This window comes from Cololabis saira, chromosome 5 (genome assembly GCF_033807715.1).
Source record: "Cololabis saira isolate AMF1-May2022 chromosome 5, fColSai1.1, whole genome shotgun sequence".
Lineage (NCBI taxonomy): Eukaryota > Metazoa > Chordata > Actinopteri > Beloniformes > Belonidae > Cololabis > Cololabis saira.
In genome coordinates, this window is record NC_084591.1 from 25,498,063 (window position 1) to 25,520,630 (window position 22,568).

At 38.4% G+C, this 22,568-nt stretch overlaps 1 protein-coding gene across 3 annotated transcripts; it reads left to right on the top strand.

Annotated features, from left to right (window-relative positions):
- The first annotated feature begins 4,657 nt into the window (after window positions 1–4,657).
- On the top strand, window positions 4,658–21,725 carry bcl2l13 (BCL2 like 13). Of its 3 annotated transcripts, none has more exons than XM_061721342.1 (7): window positions 4,658–4,786; window positions 5,642–5,848; window positions 8,381–8,470; window positions 10,908–11,064; window positions 12,405–12,477; window positions 12,719–12,847; window positions 19,835–21,725. In XM_061721342.1, exons 2-7 carry the CDS (start codon window positions 5,707–5,709, stop codon window positions 21,008–21,010), a joined length of 1,767 nt encoding a protein of 588 aa, XP_061577326.1. In that variant the 5' UTR covers window positions 4,658–4,786; window positions 5,642–5,706; the 3' UTR covers window positions 21,011–21,725. The 3 variants fall into 3 exon arrangements, with proteins under 3 accessions (XP_061577326.1, XP_061577323.1, XP_061577325.1); XM_061721339.1 differs by having other exon boundaries at window positions 4,658–4,782; XM_061721341.1 differs by having other exon boundaries at window positions 4,658–4,782; window positions 5,645–5,848.
- The last annotated feature ends 843 nt before the right edge of the window (window positions 21,726–22,568 follow it).

A 22,568-nucleotide genomic window follows, 5' to 3' on the forward strand; every position in this document is an offset into this window, starting at 1 on the left:
AAACTGAAGCCATACAAATTGGAACCCCTCACTAGGTCCAGTCATCACCCATAACCACCATCTCATTCTCCGGTCAAGACATCCCCCTCTCTACCTCTGTTACCAACCTCGGTGTGAAGCTGGACCCACAACTTACCTTTGTAAACCACATCAAACATCTGTACAAAACTTGCTTTTTCCATATAAAGAACATATCCAAACTCCGCCCCTTCCTCACTTCCTCCGATGCAGAAAAACCCGTCCACGCCCTAGTCTCCTCCAGGCTCGACTACTGTAACAGCCTCCTCATCGGTATCCCCAACAAACACCTCCTGAAACTTCAATTCATTCAGAACTGTGCTGCCCGAACGCTGATGAAAACTCGCAAATATGAACATACAGTGCCTTGCGAAAGTATTTGGTCCCCTTGAACTTTGTGACATTTTGCCACATTTCAGGCTTCAAACATAAATATATAAAACTGCAATTTTTTGTGAAGAATCAACAACAAGTGGGACACAATCATGAATTGGAACGAAATGTATTGGATATTTCAAACTTTCTTAACAAATAAAAAACTGAAAAGGTGGGCGTGCAAATCTATTCAGCCCCTTTACTTTCAGTGCAGCAAACTCTGTCCAGAAGTTCAGTGAGGATCTCTGAATGATCCAGTGTTGACCTAAATGACTAATGATGATAAATGGAATCCACCTGTGTGTAATCACGTCTCCGTATAAATGCACCTGCACTGTGATAGTCTCAGAGGTCTGTTTAAAGCACAGAGAGCATCATGAAGAACAAGGAACACACCAGGCAGGTCCCAGATACTGTTGTGGAGACGTTTAAAGTTGGATTTGGATACAAAAAGATTTCCCAAGCTTTAAACATCCCAAGGAGCACTGTGCAAGCGATAATATTGAAATGGAAGGAGTATCAGACCACTGCAAATCTACCAAGACCTGGCCGTCCCTCTACACTTTCAGCTCATACAAGGAGAAGACTGATCACAGATGCAGCCAAGAGGCCCATGATCACTCTGGATGAACTGCAGAGGTCAGAGGTCACCTACAGCTGAGGTGGGAGACTCTGTCCATATGACAACAAGCAGTCGTATACTGCACAATTCTGGCCTTTATGGAAGAGTGGCAAGAAGAAAGCCATTTCTTAAAGATATCCATATAAAGTGTGGTTTAAAGTTTGCCACAAGCCACCTGAGAGACACCAAACATGTGGAAGAAGGTGCTCTGGTCAGATGAAACCAAAATCCAACTTTTTGACAACAATGCAAGACGTTATGTTTGGCATAAAAGCAACACAGCTCATCCCCCTCAACACACCATCCCCACTGTCAAACATGGTGGTGGCAGCATCATGGTTCGGGCCTGCTTTTCTTGAGCAGGGACAGGGAAGATGGTTAAAATGGATGGGAAGATGGATGGAGCCAAATACAGGACCACTCTGGAAGAAAACCTGATGGAGCAAAAGACCTGAGATTGGGACGGAGATTTGTCTTCCAACAAGACAATGATCCAAAACATAAAGCAAAATCTACAATGGAATGGTTCACAAAAAAACATATCCAGGTGTTAGAATGGCCAAGTCAAAGTCCAGACCTGAATCCAATGGAGAATTTGTGGAAAGAACTGAAAACTGCTGTTCACAAACGCTCTCCATCCAACCTCACTGAGCTTAAGCTGTTTTGCAAGGAGGAATGGGCAAAAATTTCAGTCTCGATGTTCAAAACTGATAGACAAACCCCAAACGACTTACAGCTGTAATAATCGCAGCAAAAGGTGGCGCTACAAAGTATGAACTTAAGTGGGCTGAATAATTTTGCACGCCCAATTTTTCCGTTTTTTATTTGTTTAAAAAGTTTGAAATATCCAATAAATTTCGTTCCACTTGATTGTTGACATGATTGTGTCCCAATTGCTGGTTCTTCACAAAAAATTACAGTTTTATATCTTTGTTTGAAGCCTGAAATGTGGCAAAAGGTCACAAAGTTCAAGGGGGCCAAATACTTTCGCAAGGCACTGTATCACCCCTATTCTTCAGAACCTACACTGGCTTCCCATAAGCTAAAGAATCCAATACAAGATTGCCCTCATCGCCCACCTCTGCATCTACAGCAATGCCCCTCAATACCTCAAAGACCTCAATGACCCCTCACTCATCCACCCGTAACCTCCGCTCACAAAACACCAACCTCGTCTGTCAGCCCCGCACACGACTCCATGGGAGACGGAGCCTTCTGCTCTGCTGCCCTCCACATCTGGAACTGCCTCCCTGAACAGCTACGTCCACCCCAGTCTGTGGACACTTTTAAAAAGGGGCTGAAGAGTTTTCTGTTCAGGAAGTCTTTCCCTGGTCTTTTATAGATGTTTTTATGGTCTCTGTGCTTTTATGCTTTTAATTCTGTTTTTTTGTGTCCTGATTTTATTCCTTTTGGTTTATTTTGTGTTTGTAGCACTTTATTTTATGAAAAGTGCTTTAAAAATAAAATTTATTATTATTATTATTATTATTATTATTATTATTATTATTATTATATGTGCAGTGCAAACTTGTATGAAAAGTGTATGATTTGTTTTGTTTCTACTCCCCCCATTTTTTATTTTATTTTATTAACTATTTTATTTTTGTATATTTCACTTACTCAAGCAATGTATAATTATTTTATTACGTATTGAAATTCCTGTCTTTCGTTAGTGATTTTTATTTATTATTTGTGCTGTTTTGTTGTTACACCTTGGTTGTGACTTGAGGACATGGGTTCTGCACGGTTTGGGGCAGGTGTTTTGAGTCCCATGGGTTATACAGTATGTATGTATGTACTATTATGTTTTCAAATAAATAAATATATTGTTGGAAAAATATCATTGTGTTGAGTACGAACTCTATCACCGTTTTTATTTGAGTATTAGAGATGATGTTTTACATCCCAATCAACAAATATTCCATAAAACAAAGATTATTTAATTTTAGCATCAAAAAAAATTGCACCTGCAGCAGCAAACAGTTTTTTTTGCAACGATATTTTGATGTTTTATCTGTTTCCTGTATGAGTTTTATAAAACTCATACTGCAAAAATGTAATCTTGCTAATTTCAGATACATAAGGAATTCACTCACAGTTGAGGCCTCCAGTATGTATCTGAATGCTATGATTATACCACATTTTTTATATTGTATTACAAGCTGGTCTCAGTCAAATAAAACAGTTCAAAAACCACTTGAATCATTATACAAATGTGCCCTAAAAATTCATGATAAAAAACCACATTGCTACCATCACTGTCATATACTCAATAAATATGACATTTTAAACTTTGAAAATCTGATAAAGCACTCAAATGTCTACTTACTTTTTAAAATGATCCATAATGCTGCAGCTCCCCCCCTTGAGAAAATGTGTTACTCTGCTCTGAGAAGTCAACACGAACAACGAGATCTGTTACCAGGGGTGAGTGTGGTGGACCCCAACGTAAACTGCATCTGGGAAGTCATCATTCTCATGTTGTAATGACTCAATGGAATACTCTGCCAACCGACATTATTTCATGTACAAGTCCCCACACCTTCTCACATCTGGCCAAGCGTTGCTTACTGTCAAGACAAGTGTGTGTACATTTATGAAGTGTGTTGTGTGTGTGTGTGTGTTGGGGGGGCAGCCTAGCTTTAAATCTTAGGTGCCAACATCAGACAGAACCCATGCTCTGTTGAATCTGCTTCCATGTTTTATTTATCTATTTTATCTATGGTCTTTTAGCTTTGTTCTGCTCTTTTACTTATTTTTTCTTTTACTTATTTTTTCTTTTTCTAGACAAATTTTTATGTCCTTTTCCATCAACCTGCCCAGGGACTACAGGTGGAAAATAGCAAGTTGCTATAACCTGGCACAATGCATATTCTCTTGTAAAAGATGAATGTCTTATTGTGCACTGTCCCTGTACGGAAGAGTATTAGGGCCAGGCAGGAGAAAAATAAAAATAATATTTTAGAGGAGGAAGATTTTTTTCATTATGAAACTTTGAGAAAAAAGTCGAAATGTCGAGAAAAAAAGTCAGAATTTAGTGAATAAAGTTGAAATGATGAGAAAAAAGGCGAAATTTTGACTTTATTCTTGAAATTGTACTTCAACATTAATCTCGAGATTTCGACTTTTTTTCTCGGCATTTAAATTTTTTTCTCGACATTTCGACTTTTTTTATCGAAGTGCACAATAAAAAAAAATCTTCTCCTCCCAAATATTGTTTTCTCCTACATGACTCTTCAGTAGTCCCTATTTTTGAAATAAATAAATAAATTACAACTAAATTACAAATTTTAACACTCTCAGCTCAATAAAAAAGCACCCACTGTAACTTCACGGTCAATTTAAAACGCCAAGGGCGTCGCCTTGAAAAATCACGTGAAAATGTGTTAAATTGAAATCTCCAATTTCCTGTAGAAGAGGCGCGCTTAACGAGCAAGAACAGTTGCTAGAATACGCTTAAAGGCTGATTTATGGTCCGCGTTACACAAACGCAGTGCCTACGGCGTAGGGTCCCGTAGGCTACGCCGTACCCTACGCCGTAGGCTACGCCGTCGATTTAAGGCGGAACCATAATTCAGGCTTTATTTTGAAGGGACTTGCGGAAGTCCGTTGGCGGGTGTTTGCTGACTTGTCGTCCCCGCGGAGCTCACTGCGTTACTGCTGCTGCTGCACGCCAGCGGTGCTCTGCTCTCTCCAGCCGCCGCTGCTGCACACCGGGGCCCATCATTCCCTCCAGCTTGTCGATTGTCAGCACCTGTTTGGACAAGGTCGGTAAGAAACAGACATTTCCGAGCCTATACGGAGTTGTAATGAAGTTGAGTGCTTTCATAACAGCGGGGCGTTAATGCAGCTAAACCTGCATGGCTGCATGTGAGGCTCGTCCCTGCAACGAGCGGGACTGTTGAATGCATGTTGACATTGTATGAAAACGTTTGCTCAAACTAGCTTTTGAATATATTGTAGGATATCTAAGAATGCTGGATATTTTAGTAACTGGTTTTGAGTTGTTAAATAAGCAAGCTTTTTAACTTTGACAGTTGCAGCCGGAAGTCTTGCATTCATTTGGCCGACTTGACGTTCATGTAACTTTCAGTCCACATGGTGTCCTCTCATCTCAGGGACTGGGGCCAGGGTGAAATAAAAACACTTAAACCTTACAAAAGACTCAAAACTAAATGTTACATAGCTGTATCTAAATTCACATTGGACATTTGTTCTGCAGATGTGCTCATTTAACAGTTTGCATAACTGCCACGTGTTGTTTTCATGATAAAGGTACAAGATGTACCCACATATTTCATTCCTCCTCTTTTCCCATTCACTTACCCTTTTAATTTAAAAAACATTAGCCTAATACTCTTGATGACTTGATAATTTATACGTTAAAACACAAGCCATGCAACATTTTGAGATTGAGGGGATTGGATTTGTTTTATATCGTATTTAAGGAACATCTCCCTAACTGTTAAGCAACAGCTGATGTTATGGGAAGTCAGTGTAGATATGGATTTCTCCCCTCTTTTTAATAAGTTTTTGGTAATGCCGGTCTGAAACTCATAAGATTGTAGGCTACAATGATAGTTGAGTGAAAACTTTTTCTATTTTCTCTTTCTATGTCATTTTCAGCAGGCGACACGTCCATCTCCGACTGTAAGAATTAATGTGCCTGAGAGTCTAACGCTCCTGCATCAATGGCTGCCTCAGGCTCCACCCCTAGTGCCTCCATCACTGCAACTGTGCCTGACGGTTTCCATTATGAAACCAAATATATTGTTCTAAACTACCTGGGGATGCCACCTGTTGATAGATTGCAGACAGCAAGAAAAGATCAAGGTGAGAGGGACGACTTTTGGTCTCTGCATTCACAGGGCACACATGCACACAAGCATCTGGAATGAGTAGGCATGTAGCCACCTGTTACCCAGCTGAATATAGCACTCTGCAAAGTGCATTCAGAAGATTACAGAGTCCATTCTAAAGTAGCTAGGGCTTGTAAATAGATGACATTTGAGACTCATAACCCTCAAATAATATTCTGAAGACTGAACAGACTTTCTATTTGTTTTTTAAGTTTTTGTGGCACTAGTGGCATTTTTTGAGAAAGAAGGTAGACAGGAAATGGGTAGGGGGGGCATTGCAGTACAGAGCTACAGGCTGGGACTCGAACCTGCACTGCCTGCACAAGGACTACAGCCTCTACAAACGGTGTCCGCTCAACCAACTGAGCTATCCTTTCTATGTGGTTTTATCGAAGCCCCATGCTATGACCTCATGCTTGAAAGGTTTGTTTTTTTTAAACATCCTTTCCCCTTTGTGCTCAGCATACAACCAAAAATATCAGTGAATTTGTGAACAGGATTTGACCGCATTTAATCACAAATGGCCCTTTTGTAACTTTTCCCTCTGCAAATATATGTCAACTATGCAGTGGTTGAGAAAGTATGTGTGAAACTAGAAGCCATCTGTAGTTCATTGCAAGGAATAAAGGACTGTACAGTGTTGATGACTAAATAAATCTTATCAATTACAGTCAATAAATCAGTCTTAGAACAATAAATCTTGTAAATTACTCTCTTATGAGGAAAAAAAGTTTTAGAGGAGGGTAGTTTCAGAATGCATTCCTTTGAATTTGATGCATTTCCTGTCCATTTTATTGTTGTTTGCAGGCCTCAAATGGGCAGAGAAGGGCAGTTGAGTGGCTGATCCCAGCTTTCCGCTCGACCCAGTCCAATTTCTGACAGCCTGTCATGTGTAATCAGTGTAGGATTTTTTTGCGCACCAGTGGATCAAAGCAAAATACTTGCCTGGCTAGCTGTCTGGCTCAATGCTGAGACAGCACCAAGCCTAGAAAAACCAACACTGATTCTCAGTGTGTTCATACACGAGATGCACAAGTGATGAGGGCTTTTTTTCCCTTCCTGATCTTAAAAAAAACAAAACAACTACAAACTAAATTTATCATAAAAGTGTCTAATGTTAATTAGCAAGGTGTAAAGGTAATATGGTTTTCTATACTTGCAGGCAGATATGCCCTTTTTATAAGTGCTTTTCAAATCAGAACTAGAAGTTTATCACAGTGGAAATAACCATTCTCTTAAAGCTGAACGTGTGAATGGGTAACCGTATCATCCTTCCTTATCAAATGACCACTGGATCTCTCCAAACTGAATAGCTGCTCAGAATGTGTTTTGTGTGAACTTGAAAGCTAGTGGTAACACACCTGTGTAGTCTGTCTTTTTTCTGAGCCTTGTGTGGCTATTACACCCCCAGCAGTGCAGACTTAATCTTATAAATAATTTACTTCCAAACTATTTGTACATTGGGACCCTGTATGTGCACAACAATGATCGGAGCAATAGTTGTATTATTCTTGTTTGAGCTCAGCAACGTAATTTGAAGGAGGAGTAAAACTAAATGAGAAAAAAAAGTGTATATGTTAACTTACCCTAAAGCTGAAAAGATTGCTCTGCTCTGCGGAAAAAGTTACTGTTTGTGTATCCGCAGCTGTTTGTTGGCAAACTTTGTGTTTAGTGTTATGCTAAGGGTGCAGGCATTGCTGGCTTGGAATTGTGCTGAAGTCTACAGGTGTCCAGCTTTACCTTCATGATCTGTTTTAAATAACTCTTTATGCTCTGTGCTTTTGGAAAAAGTTATGTGCCATATTCATGTCTATTTTAGACATGATTGATGCTGCTCCAGGGTGAGGGGAAAAAACAATCACAATTGTTTTTGGTCAGCATGTAAATCATAACTATTTAAAACAACTTTCCAAAGTTATTGAAGTTGGGATGAAAGGGTTTTCATTTCCACTGTAAACTTCAATTTTGGACAACATAACATTTCACACTATACATTCATTCCAGTACAGGAAATCCTGGAAGAATTGTTCCCATAATCCCCAAGTGTTCTTGGTCAGACACATCAGCCTGATATGTTTGTTACACAAAAAAGGAGGAAGGAATAACTCACCTACAGCCAAGTGGAGCTCATACCTGAAGTGTGCATGCCATTCAGAACACAAGACAATCTTTTTCCTATTCTCAGTTACACGGCTAGTGTAACTGAGTGTAATTCAGTGTGTCCTTATTCTCATATTACGGGAAACTTTAATTTTTACCTATTCATTTACAAAAAAGAGAGAGAGAAACCAGACATAAAACAAGGTAACCAGGCAATCTTCAGACGGACTAACGACGGTTGTAAAGATTAAATTAAAAACTACAAAACGGTCTAAATGAGATGTAAACACACATTACACTGTGATGGGCCTCAGAAGTTGTTTTGTTAAATGAGCTGCTGTATTTGCTGTAGAACTTCTGAAGTGTGTGTTTGAGTTTTGGCTCATTTTTAATGCTTCTCTTTCAGGAGATGTTCAGTATGAGAAGGAGAAGACCAGAATGATAAAAAATCAGATAGAGGAAGAGCTGAGACAATTGGAAGATGAACTTTCTGCCAGTAAGTTGTCACAAGCAAACACCCACCGATGGCTCCTTCATCAGCACCACTGGAGCGATTATGACAAAATGTAGAACAAAGGTCTCCAATCGCTTTTTTCAAATCAACTTCAAAATGGGATCAAACTTCCTTCATCAACAGGATGTTAGAGCTTTTTTTAGGTTTGCGCAGATGTTTCAATCCAGATGGGAATGTATACAATATACTGTATAATACAATTGTATAATGTTGCATACCATTCTTTTGATATATGAAAGGAAACACATGGTACAAAGACTTTTTTAAAGACAGTCGTTTTGTGTTAGTTCTCTACACTTTCTTTGAGATATTCTTTATTCATCCATTCTCTTTTTGGTGTGACAACCCTTTTTTTTTTTTTTTTTCTCCCTCTTTTAAACAAACATACTCACAGCTGCCGGAATATTATGAGGGCGCTTACAGGTTATTTGATTTTAAGGCCAAGTTTCCAGTTCCAAAGGCTATTTGTGGCCTGACATCATCACTAGATTATGTTTGAATAACTTGAAGATGCTTACTGACTGTGTCGGTGAGCCTTTGATATCACACAACCCAAATATTCGGAGCCGAATTTTATTTCAATATGTGGTGTGAGTATGAAACAGTGTGCACATTACAGGACTGTCTCAGAAAATATTGTGACACAGTTCTTTATTTTCTGTAATGCAATTTAAAAAAAAAAATAAATAAATAAATAAATAAATAATAAAAAAATGTCATACATTCTGGATTCATTACAAATCAACTGAAATATTGCAAGCCTTTTATTATTTTTATATTGCTGATTATGACTTACAGTTTAAGATTAAGATTCCCAGACTATTCTAATTTTTTGAGATAGGATATTTGAGTTTTCTTAAGCTGTAAGCCATGATCAGCAATATTATAATAATAAAACGCTTGCAATATTTCAGTTGATTTGTAATGAATCCAGAATGTATGACATTTGTTTTTGTAATTGCATTACAGAAAATCACAATATTCTAATTTTCTGAGACAGTCCTGTATATGTGCAGTTAAAGCACGACCGAGTTCAGAAAGTGTTGCAAAAACTTGGGTTTCATAAGGTGCAGGGAGGAAGAAGGACTTTGATACAGGAGTTTCAGAGTTCATTTGTTTATTTACTTATTGGTTTATATTTGTCTATTTATTTTCAAATATCTAGATAATCATAGGATTGGATGTAGGATTGGTGTATTACAGGCTTCAAATAAGGGTTAAGGCTGAATAATGGAAAAGGGGGAAGAATTAGATAAGCATACTTACTCCTTTTCAGATATTGTGGATGAAAAGGTTTCTTTTTTTTCAAACATGTTGCTTTTTTTTAAACTTTTTGAATTGTTTGGCGTTTATGTATTCCCACAAATGAATCTTAAATTCCAAATCAAACCATACATTGCACAAATAACTTGCGCTGTTTATTTATTCTTTTGGATTATTTCAAGTTATCAACTCCCATTTAAGATTTTATATTTAATTTCCTTTGTGTTAGTTGAAAAAATGTGGTTTTGGAGACCATCGCTACTAAATTCGCTAAGTCGCTACTAAATCATAGCATGTGTTGCCCTTCATCAGGATCAGTCTTGAAATGTGAACATTAATAGGAGATTTTCAGACTTTTTGGGGCTGACATCTCAAGCCTTTTAGTTTATTTATTTATTTCTTAGAAGGCTTTAATATTTAGTCACATTTCCATTACACATTTGCGCAAAAGAAATTCAAATCTCTGAATGTTCGATAAAGGTAGCACTTTAAGGGGTTGGTGTTTCTATTGAATGCTGGTTTTCCAAATAAGAGTAATTCTCGTAACTCTCAGTTTTAATCCTGCGAGACTTCTCTTCAAAACAGCGAAAAAGAAAATCTCAAAGTTGAAGAAACTGGACTAAAACATCTGTAGTCTTTGACAAATTATTGCGATTGCTGCTACCGCTATTGAGAAAATAGGTAGATGATGAAGGCAGTGGATGATCATTCAAATGATTACTCAGAGGCAAAGCCCTTATATAATGTATCATGATTAAGCAATGTTACAGCACAACTACATCGTATTAATGAGACCTAAGACGGCTGGAAACTAGATTTTGATCACTTTAGATTGACTGGCTACATCACATCCAGCGCTGTGAGAGACATGGAAATGCGCAAAAAGCGTTTCACTTACACTTTGCAAATAAAGGAATTACCGAATCGCCTCCTCCTGGAAGCAAATGAATGTTTATTCGATATTTGGGATTTTTCGAATTAGTACGGTTTCATCACAGGATTTCTTTTTCGATATCTGGTTTTGTGCTAATCTTGGGGTGACACCTTATCTTATTCAGAGAACTTTAAATGTTAAAGTGAGTTTTTCTTGGCATGTGAAAAATAAATTAACTGCACTTCTTTTCTGAGTTCTCCCTGTGTTGTGTGCCATTTTCAGCCGTTGCCAGCACAGGCTTTGACCACCATATATCACCAGTGTTCCATCCAACAAATCCAGCTCACTCTATTGAAGACTGCCTTGCTGTGGTCGGAGACAAAGTAGCCCAAGAGCTTGGCACGCAGCTGGCAGCAGCCATACAAACCCTTCTCACAGGGTGAGTTTCCAAAGCATTTAAGTTCAGTTCAATGTGTTGATAATGAATTTGCTTGGGGAAAAAAATGTACTTCTCATAATGGATTGTGGAGTTGTTCCGCATGTTTTTAAGGAGTTCAGTTACTGTTACTTTTCCAAATGTCCTCCATATACTCCATTCAAGATTCAAATTTTATATGGAAAAGTTCCTTCTACTGTTTTCGAGATATTTAGAAAATTGGAATTTGACAACGGAGTGACAATGTCAGTGTTGTAAAATTATTTTACAATTGTGCGGTCAGCTTGCAGACATTTATTGACATTATATTAGAATATTTGAATTCTGAATGTATTGACATTGCAATAAGTGTAAACAAACTGAACTGTATAGGCACTTTTTTTTTTTTTTTTTGCCTTTTATTGGGAAAGTAGATAGATAGGATATCCAGGGCCTATAGCCACATTCATCAATGTAGTTAATCAATATATCCCACAAACTCAAATCCCTTTCGCAATTCTGGAGTCATTGTGAAAGGCTTGGTCATACAGCATTTGTAGTGTCATCTAATAAATATGCTTATTATTTTGAACATTTTTGAAACGTCATGTCTCTGTAGTCAGGGGGACTATAATCCCTAGCTGTATTTAGGGCTGGGCGATATGGACCAAAAGTCATATCTCGATATTTTCTAGCTAAATGGCGATACTCGATATATATCTCGATATTTTTTCTGTGCCTTAATTGGGGTTTCCCCCAAAGCATTATAGCATAGCATCTCTGTTAGCTTCATTTTTTTCTGAGGAAAACCCTTAAAAAAACAGTCAGTTTTAATACAAAGCCTCGTGCCAAATGTCACACAGGTACCTTTATTAACAGAGGTCTGCACAATATCAAAATGTATAAAACAAATGAAATACAAATAAACTGCCTGCATATATAGAATAAAAATGCTTCTTGAATAAAATAAAACAAATATCCCTTTCCTGCATAACAATTAAATTAAAATACACTGTGCGATTAATACAATGTAGACAGTAACAGGCAGACTTTTCCACTGAGGTTGACAGTTGTGCAAATAACAAAACATTTGGGCAAATCTCAAATAAAACATTCAAGTCAATTTGTTACAAAATAAGCTATATCAAAATCATAAAAAAAAAAAAAATGTAAAAAAAAAAAATAATAATAATTTTTTTTTTTTTTAAATCGATATAAACGATATTGTCTCGTACCATATCGTGTTTGAAAATATATCGATATATATTAAAATCTCGATATATCGCCCAGCCCTAGCTGTATTTACATAAATAAATATATAATCAATCAGATATTCAGTGTTTAATGGCATCTGTGTGTTTTAGACCTCTGGACTACCAGAGATTTAGAAGCACAGCGCTGGATCTTTCATCACACACTCTGGGAGGCTGGAGCAAGGTGAGTAAGCTGTAGCCTGTGATGCTACTGGCGACTGATTAAGTCTAGTAAAAGAAGTGATCATGTAAATGTCCTCATTACAAAAGGAGAAAAAAACCTACCATTTTGGATTTTTAATTTCAACCATTTAAATGCTTTTTTGAATGAGGAATTTTGAATCATTGAGTTTTTCACAGTGGTTCTTTAAAATCCAATATGTGACACTGCAGCCTTGCTAATATCTCTTCCTCTCTACCACCAGGTGCTTGTGCCTTTGGTGCTACTACAGGCTTTACAAAGTGAAGACCAGCCTTTGACAACTCTCTTACATCTGGGACTGCGCTGCTTGGAGGAGGACGAGGCTGACTTCATCATGCAGCAAGGAGGATGGGTAAGTTTAACTTGGATATAAAACTTCAACAACATGCCATTATTCACAGTATTAAAGAAGCTAAGTCAAAATGCAGAAGTGGTGTGTGGAAAAACCAAGTAGACCCTATGATTCAATAGTTAATGTTAATAATGGGAAGTATTCCTTTTCTGTATGACACTGTCTGACTCTTACATCACTGTGCAGAAGTTTGGCTCACCTTTCCTTACAGCATTGCTTTACATCATACTTTGTATGCATTTTTTAATTTCATTTATTTATTTTTCCATTTGGATATCAAACATACAGTGAACCAGAGTTTTTACATTTTTTGGGACATTTTTTACATTTGTTGCCATGTACAAATGTTACAAGCTTAGATGCACCTACAAGAAATACACATCAGTTAAAGGTAAATGATAAAAGATTACAAAACACAAAAGTGAAATGGTAAAATGACACAAAACACATCATGCATCAAAATGCTACAGTGCAACAGTGGAATAGTGGACTGCAGACAAGTACGGTATTCATTTATACCCACCTCTCAGTGACCACGATATTTCAATCACATTGCGGTCAAACATGGGTAAAGAAATGGATCACTATGTGTTTTCCGGTCAACAGAGATCAGGTGAAAGTTGTTACTTGCTAAAATTGTGGTGTGGGACTTCTGTCTGCTTCCTCTGTGGGACTCTATTCCTGTATTTCTTGCTCTCCAATAGGCTATACCTTGATTGAGATTTGCCGGGATAGCATTTGACTTGCTAACACATCTGTTGGAAACCGTAGGTGGCTTGTTGAAAAGCACTTTTGAGTTGTTCACACTTAATGGTCAAGTCCTGATGGTTAACTGCTGGCTACTCAACAGTTTGCCACCCGGCAATTTTATGAACTCAGCCTAAATGGTGTGTCTCTCAGCACAACTGAGATGCAGAGTACGGCCCTCAGTCAGCATAACTCCCTCTTCATTTTAAAGTATGAAGGCAGACCAAATGCTACAAAGATTTACATCATATCAAGTGGAACAAAGTAGTATAAGAGCACTTGCCAGTCAATTACCAATAATCAGCACTGTATTTTCAGTGGCTCTTTTCTCAACACAGTACATTTGTGTTAAAATGGCATGAAAACTTTGATATTAAATAAAAAATCTTATAAACAGCTCATTATTATTATTATTATTATTATTATTAATTTGTCTCACTTAAAAATTCAGATTACGTTACACAGTTCTTAATCCTTAAATGCTGAGCAATTTTTTTGTTGTGATCAAGTTCGTTAACAAAACAGCACATATTGTTAAGAAATAGATGTCCAAATGGCCAGATGAGGGCATCATTGGGTTACAACACCTCTCAACACTTTAAATGATTATCATATTCTGAAATGCAATTCTCAACTTTGAGATACCTGTCTGTGTAGCAAAATCAGATAATAATAAAAAAAAAAAAGTTTTGGTTTAATGCTATAACTAAGTTTAAAGAAGAAAACAAGTGCAGCTCCTGACAAACAAACACATTTTGAAACATATTTTTATTATAAAGTTTTTGTTTTACACATTTTATGATGATAACTAATTTATTAATTCCTCAACAAAGACACTACTTGTGTGAACTACATCTGGAACTGAGCAGTCTTTTATCTGTTACTGATGAGTTGTTCCTGTTGAGATTACTGCTGAGATTACAAAATGACAATGAGTCCAGTTTTTTTGCATCTCAGCCACAGAATTTATAACGGATCACTCAGATTATAATCTGTGTGCGGCGTCCAGCGGCGTTGAAGTAGCTACATCCATGTCTGCAGTGTCTCTCTGTAAATGAGGTCATACTGACGAGTCACATGACCTAACATGCTAACCGTTGCTTTTGCCGCCATTACCTCATGATGTGCTGCCTGGTGTCGTGCACTGTAATCTGCACACAGTGCACTGGCACAACACAGAGCCACATTTTTGCTCAGTGTTATGTCATAGGAGATGAACAGATGATGGGTTCGGCCATGATCAGCAGTAGAGGAGAGGAGCGAGAGAAAGTCCATGAAGGGACTGTGATAGGAAGGGAGGGAGTACGGAGGGGAGGAGTGATAAATGAGAGCAGGTTTAAGGATGCAGGCAGTAGCCAGTGAGAGCAAAGTAAAATCTCATGACAGCTGCTTGCACGTTCGCCATCCCCAAACTATCTTTCTACCTCGACTCCATCTTCATGACTCACCTGTCTGTCTGACACTTTTGAGCTTTCTTCTTTGAGGCGTAAACCAGAGGATTGAAAACTTCTCATTGAGGTAGGACGTTATACTTTGGAATTTCACTAACGCTGACCTCATTAGTCTTTTTGTGTGTATGAAAGAACGACCTTACCAAGGTGACAAATGGCGCTTTTTCATTAGTACCTACTCGGCTTTCCTCGACTTGGTTTTTCTAAGATGTGGAAGAAGTCCTCTACTGGAATTACAGTCCCATTTTGTTGTTATGCAGCTGCACTGAAGTGTAGCCTTTGAATGTTTTCCTGAATTTTTCCTGCATAGTCATCAGTCCAGCAAATATTAACTGGCAGAGCACAAATTGCTCACAAAAACTAATTATGGAGCATCATATATTTTTCTTTTTCTATTGTTTCATGCGTTCATTAATTGGTGTTCATTGTTTGCCCTTTTAGCTGTCTATAATAATGCCTTACACTTCATTTAGCATGAACAAAAGCCCTTGTCTTTAGCCAGTGCACATCCTGGGAAGAATTGGAGTGCATGATTAGGGAGGGACAACAGGGGAAATGAGGAAAAAGGAAAAACTGGCCTGCATGGTGACGAAGCATATGTATACGAGGTTACCTGGTCGTATTGGACAGCTATCCTTTTGACAGTAAAAACTGCTAAAGCTGTGTTATCGGCCATTTCATGTTGAAATGGCCGATGAAAATTTTATGTTGCATAAAACGGTGGATTTGAAAGGGACTCTCTGACAACCACATCTGACCTTTGGGCGAGCATAGGGAAATCAAGACGGTATTTTACTTCGGCATACTTGATAGTAAAATTGACAGGTAAAGCAGCATCTGTTCAAGGGCAGTTAAACGTTTTCTTTAGTTTCATTGTTTTACGTGAGGAATAGACATCACTGCTTAGAGAGTGTGATGCTGCAGTGCTGACATATTAACAACGGGGTGGTGTTGGGCCTCCAGCCTGCAGCCTGTCAGGACATGTCACATTGCATCCTGTACAGCCTGACAGTGTCCTCCATGTTACGTAAGCACCCACCCTCCAGCTCCAGGGGGAAATGTGTGCACCACTGTGCCACTGAATAAGACTTGACCGGAGAGGACTGCCTATGCAGGATGAAGGACGCTCATTAAATAACATTTAAAACATCTTTAAACATCCTCACTAGGGGTTTGACTTACCTGCGCTTGCTTAAGGAAGAAAAAAAAAACAACCTTTCCCCTACACCACCATGATGCAAAAACACTGACTACCTCCATACTCCCGAGTTTAGCTACCACCACAACCATTTTAGTTGTCTGTCCAATAACCAACATTTACTGATGCAATTTTTGTAGCTGCTCATAACATGTTTTTTGTTTTAAAAGGTTTTCCAAAGGCTGTCGGTAATGTTGTCATTATTATTTAAAAAAAGCAACATTTAAAAAAAAATGACGATTAAACTTAATTTATTATGATTTATATCCGTTGCTGTTGCATCTGGTTACTGATGTGCAGTCTGTCAAGGCTCTCAGCACTATGTTTGAGTCTGTGCAGTCAGCTGCAGCTTGACCCTGACCATTAGGAACAGCGATGGCATAATCCTCATAAATGTTGAGTGTCTGAGTCACCGAACACCATATTAATCAAAATAATCCCCAAAATTGAACCTTGTCGTCTTGAGACATACAGATGTACATTTACAGATTTTAATGATAAGTAGAGAATCCAGACCAGGTTGGAATTTTCAAGGGTGCAGGATGAGATTTGCTAATTTAACATGTACGTGCAATAAGGATTTTACTTCTGTTGCTTTTCCAAAGTCAGCCGTGTCTCTGGGATTAGCTTTGAATATCTCAACAGCATTGTTTTAAAGATGCACTGTAAACTCTGAAAGAGTGAGAAGGCAAAGCAAAGATGGCTACGCTGCACACCTTTTGGCTCTACCACAAGAATGTGCATACACATAAATAGTCAGGTTTATAGTTTGCCTTAAGGCAAGGGTGGAGAGCAGCACCTGACGTAAGAACAACGCTTGGGTTAGTGTTTTCACACCTTGCGCACTGCTTGAGGAAAACATGTAACATTTGAGAAACAACAAATCTACAATGAGCAAATTCAGAGACTTGGAATCAGAGGTAACTTTGTTTTTTTTTGTAAGGGGGAATTACTCTTTAAAAATGCTTGGCATCGTAGATTGTTGAATATTAAGTTGTTTTTTACGAGCTCTTTTAGCTTATGGGTGTGACTGCATTGTCCGAAAGTTATATTGTCCTATAGAAATCAAAGATTTTCAGGCATTTTTATGTAATTACAACCATTTATGTGCCTTAAAAAGTTGTTTGGTTTAGGTTTTAAATCAGTTAAGACTACCGGTATAGTAGTGAGCAACTGAAACTGTAAGTTTAATGATTGCATTTTAAGAACTGTTTGCTGTGGGGTTTATATCACAAGAGAACCCTGTCCTGCCTGTTTTGTAGGCTGTATCCACAGGGTGGAGGATTTTGTAAAATACTCCTGCTTTCCTACATGCAAATCAGCTTATGGAGAATACGAATGTTGGATAACGAATGAACTCTGCTAGATTTAATCTCTTTCCTGCCTCCCAGGATACAGCTGCCATGCACCATACTTGGTGTCCTTGAGGAAAATAACCTTCAAAGCTTAAATGCTATTCAAAACTAATTTTACTACTATCAATAATGGTTTACAGGGTGTGGTCAAGGAAGACACATTATCAGGATTTTCAAATAAGTATGCTCAGTGGCAATTGATCTTTACTGTCAGAACCTTTCTGTCTGTCGCTCACGGCAACTCCTACTCACTTTCTGTTAGACAAACACGTCTGTGTCTCGTGTCTGCTGGATAGCATGTCAGTCAGATGTGATCTCCAAAAATGGGATTCAAAACCTTGCATATAGCACATGCAAATTTTAACTTAACCTTAAGCCCAATTCTCATTATCTGTAAAGCCATGTGTTGGTTACCGTGTACAGTCATGAGCTAAAGTGAGCACCTCCTCCCTTTTTAGTTTTTTTTTTTTTTTATAACAATCTGATCTTAATATGAAATACAACTTTAGACACCTTTTTTCACAATGTCATTATTTATTTATTAAAAAGAGGGAGAAAAGCCCCAAAATGATGATGTAGGCAATACTAAACACCACCATGGTCCTGTGGCTTTGAGATATATATCTATATCATTGATGCGTGGGTAGGTTTTAATTTTTCATTTGCTATTTGTGCATAAACCAACAGTCCAGACACATTTGAATTCTTGTGAAGAGCTCTCTCAGGATCAGCAGTTTAGAAGATGATACACTATATTAAAAAAACACTGTTAAAAAGGTGGCAGTATGTACACAGAAATGACTTATAAGTACTAACAAAAAGCTACTAAGTTATGACCTGCGATTGCCCAATGTTTTCAGCCAACTCGACCACAACTCAACTCAAATTTTATTGATGACAAAATTAAACTTGATCCGTGACCAACACTTTATTTCATTTAAAAAAAATAAAAAATAAAATAAAGGTAACTCTTGATAAATGATTGCCTTAAGGCTATATGAACAACAAACACAAGTGCTGATATGTTAATGTGCCATTACAAATATAGTAAAGATGTCCGTCCGAGATTTTAAAGCATAAGCAAGACATTATGCCTTGCGCAAGCGTTAGGGCTATAATCTTTTTCCCCAGACTTAAAAAGGGCTTTCCTATCTGTGACTAATTCTTGGATTTATCTGAAACATATTGTTGCTGATTTCCATAGATAAAATCAGCCATTGTTGAGAAACTTCTGTATTGATCATAACTTTCAAACATGATTAATCTCAACAAAATAAACATGAATTATAGCAGAAATTATGATGAATACGAACTCAAAAGACCATCTAAGATGCTTCGCTACATTAAAGCTGCAAGGGGCCCAGGCTTTTGATATTAATAGAAAAGAAAAAAAAAAGTGATCTTGTTTTAGTGTGCTAGGAATAATCAGGGTCTGTCTTAACCTACATGTTTAAACACTGATGATTTATCAGACAAAGTGTGCTGTTTTTTTTTTATGCAAGTTTATATACCACTATATGACAAGTAAAAGTTTAAGCTCTGAACTCGGGTCTGATAATGCACTAAATATTTCTGCTAAATGACATAATTGTGCAGTGTTGCTGCATATTGTTGATTCAGCACCACTAAATCACTATATGTTCATGAATAATAAAAATGGAAATGGTATATTAAGTCACTCACAATAAATGCTTTTGAAATTTTGCCAAATGATGAAATTATTTAAACCAGAATTTAAAATTTATTTGACCTTTTTGATGTCCCATTTGGTTTTATTACATTTACCTGATCATATTTTGCTCCAACCGCTGTTCTGTGTTAATGTCCAAAAGATTATATACCTGGTACATAAATGTCCAAAGACAATTCCTGATCTGCAGGTGATCACGAGGTGGCAAAAAAGGCTAACTTAAAACAGTGCAGTAGCGGTATATTTAAATTGTTATTCCGTAGACATGACAACTCTAAAACGATTATAAATTCCTTGCACTGTATTTTATTCTGAATTTTTAAATTACCATTGATATCTCAAAATGAATAAGTTCTCTTGACTAATTTTAAGTTTAAAGTTTTTTTTCTTTTCTGGTGTGAAAATATATCCCATATAAAGAATGAAGAAGCTTGTAATATGTGACACACCTACTGCTTAAACCTCTTATCTGAAAGCTTGGCTTTGCTGATTTGTCACATTTATGTATCTTTTTAATGTATATCTTTTCTCCTCTGTCTACTACAGGGACAAATATTCAGCCTACTGCCAGAGGAAGAGCACTGTGTGACCATTGCTGAAGACAGCAACGACATTTACATCCTCTCAGGGGAGCAGCATTCTGAGCACCTCAGCCCTCCCTTATCGCTGCTCTGCACGGGCGACGGCAGCGAGCAGAGCTCCTGGCAGACGGAAAGCTTACCTGTCTCCCTGGCTGGTCACGAGTCTTGGGCGCAAGTTGGTGCAATGGACCCTGAAGACATCAAAAGCCTGGACAGCAATGAAGGTGTGGCTCTGGCCGAAGAACGCAGTGAAAACAACTCCTCAAACTCCGATATTGTCCATGTTGAGCGTGAGGAGGCCGAGCTTCTGGACGAGGGGGGAGAAGGTGGAGCGATAGACGAAAGCATGATGAGTGTTTTAGGTACAGAGAGTGACCTGGCTGACCTCAGGGCGGAATTTGGGGACCAAACTTCGGCTCCTCCGTCAACCAGGGAAGACTCCACACCCCCTGTTTCCCTTTTTTCACTAGAGGAAGCAGTAGTGATCGATACGCCTGCGAGCTCGTCTGCAGAACCATCCCTCATCTCCTCGGAACCAGAGCTGCTTCCCCCCGCCCCAGTAACTGACCTTCCCACTCACGCTGAGGCTGAACCCGCAGCATCCGTGCCTGTTCCTGCAGTAGAACCAGAACCTGAGCCCGAACCCGCTGCTGCTGCCACTGCCCCAGTGCCTGCTGAGGTGACGCCACCAGCTCTTACAAAGGAAATCCCATCAGCACCAGCAGAGCCTGAAGCCGTACTGGAACCAGTTACTGAACCTAAGGATGAGTCGGAGCCCATCACCGTGCCTCAACATCCAAAAGCTGAGGCTGTGGCAGAGCAAGATGCCAGTGTGACTGTACCTCTAGCCTCGGAGACCCCAGTGGCCCCCGAAGAGGTCCCAGCGAAAGAGGCCCCTGTGGAAATACTACTTGAGGAGGCCCAGGTGGCTGCTGTGGAAGCCCCGGCTGAGGAGGCCCCTGTATCCCCTGGGGAAGCCCCAGCTGAGGAGGTCCATGTGGCCCCTGTGGAAACCCCAGCTGAAGAGGCCCCCGTAAAGCCAGAGCCGGCAGCAGAGCTATCAGTGTTGTTTTACGGAGGGGCTGCCCTGGTGCTCCTTGTTGCTGTGGCATACGCTGTCATAAGGCTCAGGAAAAGATAGAAGATAATATCCTGGGAGGAAAATGCTAATTGTAAAGGTACCGCGGTATGAATAAATGTGATAAGTACATGATGAGACTCACGTTACAGATTGTACTGGAGTTATTATTACTTTTGTTGTAATTCTGAAGGTTGAAACTGAAAGTTCTCCCCACCTTGTCTGAAGAAAACGAAACAAAAAAATGTTACTGCTGAGTCATAGCTGCTTCATTCCAACGGGCGAAAACACACACATGATTCTACACTCCCTCTACTTCAGGTTTTTTTTTGTTTAGTCTCTGGGTTCACTGTGACTCCAACCTTGTATTTCAAGGAATGTGTTTGCTGGTGTGTGGACATGCATCTTACTGCTGATAGTTTTGGTTTCTGTTGTAGGTTTACCATCTAAATTGTTTCTGTACTGTTGGAATCACAACTTCATGGAAAATCCATGTGCTCTTCCTCTAGATGACGCAAACCTCAATGTCTGCATTTCGTGTTGCTCTGTCACTTTTATTGATTTTCTTGTTCTTCCTCTTTCTATGCACCAAAGTGGAATTTAGATTTCCCTTATACCAGAATTGTAACTCTTAAATCAAATGAGTAAAGTAGAAATGTAATAATTTAGATTTTTGTGTCACTGTTCAATCACAAGACATAGAGCTAAAGGGCTTGAGGCATGTATTTACTTATGTTTTTATTTTTGGAGTTAAAATATTAAAGATCTTTCCCAGGGATGGATGAAAATATTTGTTATGTAACCAAAGATGTGCTGCTACTTCTGCGTTCTTAAGAAATTGAAAGAAACGTTCTGAGTATACCCTTTCTATTGCAGTTTATAATGTACATACAGGAGGGAAAAAAGGTCCAAAAGCACTATAATACATCAAGTGATAATTACATTCCAGTGTCCATTTATCTATACAGAATTTGATAAGTATCTTTTGTCAGAGTAAAATTTTGCTAGCAATAGCTATTGAAGAACATGCTATTCATTACTTGGGCTTCGTAACTATTGATTTCTCCGGGGGGTTTGGAAAGCAGTACAAATAACTAGTTCAACTAAATTATTGGATGTACAACTCCATCGAGGACAATCTATTTCAGGAGTGTAAGTTTATTTAGCTTTTTTTTCATAGTTCTACTTCTGTTCAGTCATAGCAGCACTCATACCAGCAACAGGATGCCAATGCTGACAATACTCAGAAAGAAAATTAACCATTTGACTGTGTGACAATCAAAGCCAACCGTGGGTCTTCAGCAAGAGACAAACATTAAGATATATAACCTATTTGTTCCTACGTCCACGTTTTTATTGTAAAATAGGCTCAAACGGTTCCTTTTTACTTGGGTATGTCCCTTTGTAGGAAATGTCAACATTTATGAAAGAATCCTTTTATATTGCCTTTCAGGAATTTGTCACTTTGTTGTTAGAATGACACATAACATCACAGTGACGGTGGAAAATCAAGTCTCACTCAGACTGCTACTACAATCTATTTTAATCTTGTGCTTCTGAGGACACACTGTGACAAAAATTAAGACAACAGCTTGCACATTGGATACAGAAACGATTTCAT

Excerpts from the sequence above, each read along its gene's own strand:
- bcl2l13 (XM_061721342.1), top strand. The coding sequence starts at position 5,707 with ATGGCTGCCTCAGGCTCCACCCCTAGTGCCTCCATCACTGCAACTGTG. Across the intron at positions 5,849-8,380 it reads GACAGCAAGAAAAGATCAAG|GAGATGTTCAGTATGAGAAG; the intron begins GTGAGAGGGACG and ends CTTCTCTTTCAG. Across the intron at positions 12,848-19,834 it reads TCATGCAGCAAGGAGGATGG|GGACAAATATTCAGCCTACT; the intron begins GTAAGTTTAACT and ends TGTCTACTACAG.